The sequence below is a fragment of the Antrostomus carolinensis genome, unplaced genomic scaffold (genome assembly GCF_000700745.2).
Source record: "Antrostomus carolinensis isolate BGI_N321 unplaced genomic scaffold, ASM70074v2 scaffold4737, whole genome shotgun sequence".
Classification (NCBI taxonomy): Eukaryota; Metazoa; Chordata; class Aves; order Caprimulgiformes; family Caprimulgidae; genus Antrostomus; species Antrostomus carolinensis.
Window position 1 is genome coordinate 1,332 of NW_010327929.1, and position 7,392 is coordinate 8,723.

At 41.2% G+C, this 7,392-nt stretch overlaps 1 protein-coding gene across 2 annotated transcripts in view; it reads left to right on the forward strand.

The window, feature by feature from the left end:
• Positions 1–213: 213 nt before the first annotated feature.
• Positions 214–7,392, forward strand: part of ZFAND1 (zinc finger AN1-type containing 1) — a 12,977-nt gene continuing 5,798 nt past the window's right edge. The window contains exons 1-5 of one of the 2 annotated variants that reach the window (XM_010172053.1): positions 214–251; positions 2,218–2,257; positions 2,617–2,744; positions 2,828–2,919; positions 3,739–3,863. In XM_010172053.1, the coding sequence (XP_010170355.1) occupies positions 2,883–2,919; positions 3,739–3,863 (162 nt within the window). In that variant the 5' untranslated portion in view covers positions 214–251; positions 2,218–2,257; positions 2,617–2,744; positions 2,828–2,882. Of the gene's footprint in view, positions 252–2,084; positions 2,258–2,616; positions 2,745–2,827; positions 2,920–3,738; positions 3,864–7,392 lie in introns of those variants that run through there. The other variant, XM_010172052.1, reaches the window with a different exon arrangement.

Below are 7,392 nucleotides of genomic sequence, written 5' to 3' on the forward strand. Positions count from 1 at the left end.
AGTAAGAATAGCTAGTGGAGTTAACAGTGTAACTGTGTTACAAAAGCCACTTCTAGCTACTGTGTAGATGCAGTTGCTGCGTGTCCTTGTAAAGACACCTACCCCATGGTATACGTAAGCAGAAGTTAATTATGTAAAAGTAAATCCAGAAACTATTAGCAAAACAACAACAATGTTGTCTAACTGAAAACAAATGTCTTTGTTTCAGATTTTCTCCCGTTTGTATGTGATGGCTGTTCAGGTGTCTTTTGGTAAGTTCATAGAATCATAGAATATCTCAAGTTGGAAGGGACCCATAAGGATTATTGTGTCCAACTCCTGCTTCTCTCAGGACTACCTAAAACTGAACTGTATGACTAAGTGCATCATCCAGATACTCCTTGAACTATGACAAGCTTGGTGTCATGACCACTTCCCTGAGGAGCCTGTTACAGTGACTGATCATCTTCTCAGTGAAGAACCTTTTCCTCATGTCCAGTCTGAACTTCCCCTGACACAGCTTCATTCCATTTCCTCGTGTCCTATTGCTGGTCACCAGAGAGAGGAGACCAGCAGCTCCTCCTCCACTGCCCAGCTTGAGGAAGTTGTAGACTGTGATGAGGTCACCCCTCAGCCTTCTCCAAGCTGAACAAACCAAGTGACCTTAGTCACTCCTCATAAGTCTTGCCCTCGAGGCTTTTCAACATCCTGGTCGCCATCCTTGGGACACACTGTAGTACTTTGGTGTCCTTCTTATATTGAGGCACCTAAAACTGCACACAGTACTTGAGATGGGGCCACAACACTGCAGTGTAGAGTAGGACAGTCTCCTCCCTTGACCAGCTAGCTATGCAGTGCTTGGTGCACCCCAGGACATGGTTGGCCCTTTTGGCTGCCAGGGCACACTGTTGACTCATACTCAACTTGCCATCAACCCAAACCCCCAGATCTCTTTCTGCAGGGCTGCTCTCTGGCCTCTTGTCCCCCACTTTGTATGTATAACCGCGATTACCCCATCCCAGGTGGAGAATACGGCATTTGCTCTTATTAAATTTCATATGGTTGGTAACTGTCCAGCTCTCTCATCTATCCAGATCTCTCTGTAAGGCCTCTCTGCCCTCAAGGGAGTCCACAGCTCCTCCTAGTTTAGTATTGTTGGCAAACTTAATGTACATTCAGTTCCTGCATCCAGATCACTTATAAAAACATTAAAGAGCACTAGTCCTGAAATTGAGCCCTGGGGAACCCCACTGATGACTGGCCACCAGCCTGATGTAACCCCATTTACTGGAACACTTTGAGCCCGATGCATCAGCCAATTGCTCACCCAACGTATTATGGATTTGTCTAGCTGTGTGCTGGTCACTTTGTCTGGAAGGATACTGTGAGAAACAGTATCAAAAGCTTTGCTTAAATACAAAATCACCCCATCTCCTGGCTTCCCTAGGTCAACTACATGGGTGACCTCATAAATGGAAATGAAGTTGGTTTTCCTGTAAGGTCTCAGTGTGGCAGTTGTGTAGGCCTAGATGTTGTATAAAACAGTCTGTGATTCAATTCAGATACATTTAGTTAAAAAAAAATAATTGTTTCATTGAACTTGCCACATTTTTCTCAAGCAGCTGTTAATGGAGCTTTGAAATCAGTGGGAATATCTCTAGAATACATGTAGATTACTTTGGAAGGCATCTAGTTTAGGCCATGTTTTGTAATTTATTTTTTTTGGGGGGGGGGGCGGGGGGGGGGGGGCAGGGTTTTTTTTTGTAGAAAAAAAAAAAAATTGATGTTTTTTCCAAGGTTCAAACCAGGGCCTGCACTTTGATTTACACTTCAGATTAGCAGATGCAGCTGAGATAAGCTCAGATAAACTGAGGGCAAATTTCAATTAAACATGTTAGAAGCCTTCAAGGGATTTCTGCTGTTGTGAAAGGTGATTCAAAATCCATTAAAACAGACAAACTCAAGTTTCTTTGAGCTGAATTCTTGGTATGTTATCTTGGGGCATAAGTTCCAAGAGCTAAATATTTTACATTACATTTACATTAAATGTGATCAGTCCATATAAGATGTGTAATGCATAGGTTAGAACAAATTCTGGAGAAGATTCATTATTTAATTGAAGGGTTCCCATGAGGAAACTTGTCAGATCACTCTTTAAGCACTTGAATGTTTTCAAATGCAGTTTTCTTTTCCTGAAATTGTGATAATGGTGTGCTATTTTCTTCTTTTGCCACAAAGCCTTCAGCACAGGAGCCGGGATGCTCATGGGTGTTCTGAGGTAATCTAATAATGTATGACTACTTTAATTTTAAAATTCTGTGCATCTTAACTGTCTAATTTCAGATTAGATATATACATATAGTATTTAAATGTGAATTACTTAACTGAGAATGTGACAAGCTCAAAAAATAAATCTACCTTTTTTCTGCCTATCAGAAGTAAATTGAGTTTGAGTAGCATGATGATTCTTTTTCTAACTCTGAACTAAACTTAACCAGGACAAAACTAGGAGACAATCACTGGATTAGTTTTGTTCATAGAATGGAGAGCTAGCACAGTTCTTTTGGAAAGCTGGAGTGGTGACTTGTATCTGTAATACCTGTTTATTCACACAAAATATTCTGTACTAATGCCTAGGTGAATATAAGAAACAATTCTGTGAAACCAGATCAGCACAGATCATACCCATGCTCATACAAGGACTGCAATGGCAAGGAGCTTTTGCCAGTTTTGTGTCCCTACTGTGAAAAACATTTTTGTCTAAGGTGAGTGAAACAGTGTTTAAACATCGATACTCATTCATTAGTGTATGAAAAAGGTAATAAAAGTTTTACACTGTTGTTTACAGACACCGGCATCAGTCAGACCATGAATGTGAGAAACTGGACGCACCAAAACCTCGAATGGCTGCCACCCAGCAGCTGGTTAAACATATTATAGGCAAGTACAGTGGGATATGTATGCTACAATTTTATTCAGAAAGCTATTTGAGCTTGTGACCTCCTCTGAGGGTTCAGGTTTGACCAAATAAGAAGAAAGGATGGGGATTCCTTGTTCAAATAGCCCTAAACTCACATCGGTAATAACTGTGTAATACTGTTCATCTAGACTGAGATAACAGTAGCATATGTCTGTAAAGAGAATCTTTAAAGATTAAATAGGGCTCGTGTTTCTTTCAGAATTCTTGTCTTGTTCTCATTCTACAAGTACTATAATGTAATGAATTGTACCCAACCATTATTATTTGCATATTAATTCATGTGCAAATAATGCAATATATTGTATTGGGTGCACATGCCAGTCTGCTGGGATTATATCTACACAACCAAGCTGGCAAAAAAATGTAAGTCTACAAGGTAATGTTTTGCAACTTTTAAACAAGATCTAGGACAGGAAAGAGTATAAACAGCACTGGCTAACTGGACAGTGGGGTTATGTGTAGAAAGGAGGACCTGAAACCATTGCCATGTGAACGCTGCGATGGCCACAGGTATAGAAAGTTAGGAATTTTTATCTATTTGGCTTTTGCAACCTGTGTTTACCTCGTGATAATGTTCACCTACTTTTCAATGTAAAGGAGTTCTGCTAGGACTGTAACAATTCCAAATATCCTTGGGTAGGAGTACCTGATATCATGGTTTCAGGAGGACATGAGGAATGGAAACCTTGGAGGTATAATGAAGCCCAATAGGCTAATTCCAAGATATGTTCAAGAGACAGTCTGAATCATCACACTAACAGGAATAATTTTGTTTTCAGATTCTAAAAATAGTGAGGAGACAAAAAGCAAAAAACTTAAAGGAGCAAAAAACAGTGAGACAGCAGCAAAAGTGGCATTAATGAAACTGAAAATGCATGCGTGTGGGGACAAGTCCTTGCCTCAGGTCAGTCATGTTTGTTTTCAGTAATTGAATTCTCAAAGGAAATGGGATGTATTATAAATTTCTTGTTCCTCATTTAGTCCCCTTAGTTTGGTTTTGGATTTAATTGTCAAACCCGCAATAATTTATACATGTATTTCAGCCTGGTACCTAAAAGCAACCTCACTACTCTTATGTCTGTTTTAAGGTCTCTGTGTGAAGTTCAGAGCAGTGAGGTCAAATTCCTTTACTTTATAGCAGAAATGTATTTGCCTGCCATACGACTCTCACCCACCACAGGGACAGAAAGAGTTCTTTTGGGATCCCTGGCAGAATGATGACGGCACTAAGTTGAAGTTAGAATTACAGCTTTATTATTTTAACAGAATTATATGATCATAGCATAGAATTTTATGATCAGAGTAGCACAGGATTTTTAACAGCCAGAATTGCTGTAGCATGATCTTATTAAGTAGTGTAGCATAGGATTTTATAGCACTTATAGCACATCTTAGCTTATGGTTCCTAATCACCTGGACCCTCTGCAGATCGGGTCACATCTTAGTATTTGGCTTGCAGGATCCATATCACAGTCATGATCTAGACTCGAAATACGTAAAAGAACAAGTCACTCGCTCAGTCCTTGGAGGAAGCAGATGACAGTGGAGGAATCCCTGGCCACTGGAGATCACAGGTTTTGCAGTCCAGCAGCAGTTCTGGTCTAAGTCCCACTTAGGGCTTCTAACTGTTTGATTTTATGGACAGGGTTGTGTGCACTGCTATGCTTCCCTATTCTGTGATGGGGTCATCACCACCTGCTTGGCTGGGTGCCTGGGACCTTCAAGGCTGGTAAGGAGAGGAGTAGTTGGCCTGGTGCCCAGGGACCTTGAGGTCGATAGGGAGAGGGAGAAGAAGTCTGCCTGGTGTGCAGGACCTTCAGGGCCATGAGGAGGAGGGGGAACAAGACATGTTATGGTACAAGTACCTCTCCATTGTGGTGGCCAACTTTTATAGGCATTTGTGCCTATAAAACCATCCAGGTGCTAGAATGGTGGGTCACTGATTTGGTACTGTAAAATTTACAGGGAACCATTCCTTACACCATTGATAAGCCTCTCTTTCATTGTCAGGATGATCAAATTTAAGCAGACAAGTGTGGCTCATTGATGTATATACAGCCAGATGTTTTATTCCAGTTGCAGATGGTCCAATTGTTAGTTCTTAACCAACCATTGCTCTGCAGAATCAGGACCAGTGAGATTATAGTATCTCTGGCAAAGTGTGCCATTAACAGTCCATGTGAGGTTCCAGGGTGGTGAAATATTTAGGATGATATTTGGAATCGCTGATTTCTTTTTACAGATTCATGTGGTTCTTAAATTGGATTCATTACAAACTCTGGTTAGATTATAGCATATCACCTGAAACAGTTTGTGTCCGATTGTTGAGCAGGGTATTATCACAATTGCTTGTTTTTCCCACCCACGTTGAATTTGTCTGTTGGGGCATTGCAGTGCACCATGGGGTCTTACCATAACAATGTGCCCTAGAGATTGAGTTTGTTAACTTGGAGGGCTGGGGAGTGAGTATGCCAACCTAGGCAGACACCAGGATGTTTCAGGAGCAGGTTCAACTATGCACCCAGAACTAGCATCTGAAGATTGAGGGTGGTGTAAACAATACCAACAGTTTGATTCATTTACCCATTTGAGAAATGATGTTCCTGAACTGAATGACATGATTATAATCCTATTCTTGAAACAGGGAGGAAGAGGGTACAAATAAGGGTAAGTACAATACAGGGGGTGTTGTGATCATGTTTTTACAGTTGAGGTTTCCACAAAGGTAAAGCGATGATTCCTTGGGTGCACTCTAGGTTTGTTCAGGCTGAAGAATCTGTTCAAGTATAGTTCATTACCTGAAGTGATAAGAAATTGCTCAGTTTTGGGAATTTTCCAAGCCTCAGTGAAAGTTAAAGGGAGCTTCCATTTATAAACAGTGTTCCATATGCCCTTTTCTCAGGAGTTGGTAAAATGACAGACATTTTAACCGTCAAAGGATAATTAATAAGAACAGTGTCACCCTGAGAAAAACAGCAGGCTAACAGTGGGGTTTTAGATCTTTTATAGGTTAGAGAGCAGGAAAATGAGCTTGTTCCACTGGGTATCTGGTGGGTGTCTGCCGGTTATTTGAGCATCTGTCAGCTTTAGGTAGGGCTATACTCCATTTTCCTGTATATAAGCTTTACCCTAGAGCCCATTTTAGCAGACCATTCCACTTCTTGACTGTGCCATTACTTTGGGGTCTGTAGGACAGGTGGAACACCCAGGCAGCTTGGTGTTCACACCATTCGTGGAATTTATTTGTTTATTTATTTATTCTTTTTTTTGGATGCTTGCCATTTTCAGACTGCACAGTAGAGGGCATGAGAGTGTCAGCAAACCATTGAAGTCCTGCCACAGTAGTAAGGACATCGACTTTCTGCCAAGCAAAAATTTTCCCTAAGCCTGATACTATTTCAACTCCATTAAGGATGTAACACCACCCCTTGGGCGTTCGAAGGAAGAGTCCAACATAATTAATTTGCCAAATGGACCAGGAGACTTATTTCCCACCCCCTCTCCATTTGGTCCCCAAAAAGGTGACCTCCTGGCTGGGGCCCTGGCATTGTTTCTTCATCAGTTGTTTCAATAGCCCAGTTAGTGTTGGCCTGTATCCAGCTCACAGAATATCCATGCCAAATATATTTAGGTTTCCTAGTCACTTTTCTGTTTCTGGGGACTGGAGGGAGGAAAAAAGGAAGTTCATATTTTACTTTAACAATTCAATAAGGAACCATTGCTCCATTTACTCTGGTTACTAATATTTTCTGGTGTTTCAGAGCGATAGCTCCAAGACGTGATTCTGCTTTAATCATTAATAGTTGTGCTCCAGTATCTATGAGGAAATCAGTCTTTAATTTACTGTTTACTGTGGCCCAAAGGGTGGGACTCAACTTGCAGAGGGTAGGGCCACTTGTACCTCCACCCATCTGAGCCCCTTGTCTAGTTTCTCTGATGCTGCTCTCTGATAGGAGATCAGTCAAGATATTTTTATGGTTTAAAAGGGTTTCAATTTATGGGAGAGGGACTAGGTAGAGATGTGCATAGCTTTTTCCCTTTTCCCCCCTTTTTGCCTTCCTTCACTAGGAATTGTTTTTCAGTAGGCAAACCATGGAGCAAGTCACCAGTGTACCCCTTACATGCTACCACTTGTTTTGCTCATATCATACACTTTGATTCAGTTTGATTAGGAAGTCTCCTGATGGTATTATATTACTTATTTAATTTGGCCTGATGGCCATGTGGGGCACTTGTTCAACCTCCAGGTGGGACCTAGGGAGTTAGGACCCGGTGCTGCTCCCTTTGTATGGGAGGATCAGAGCTTAGTTCTTGCATTTGCAGAGCACTTGTGAAAAGGGGATTTCTGTAGATAAACCCTGGCATATTTGTGTAAAGGTTAATTTCTTTGACCCTGCAGCTCCTTTCCCATCAGATCACAAATCAGAGGATGT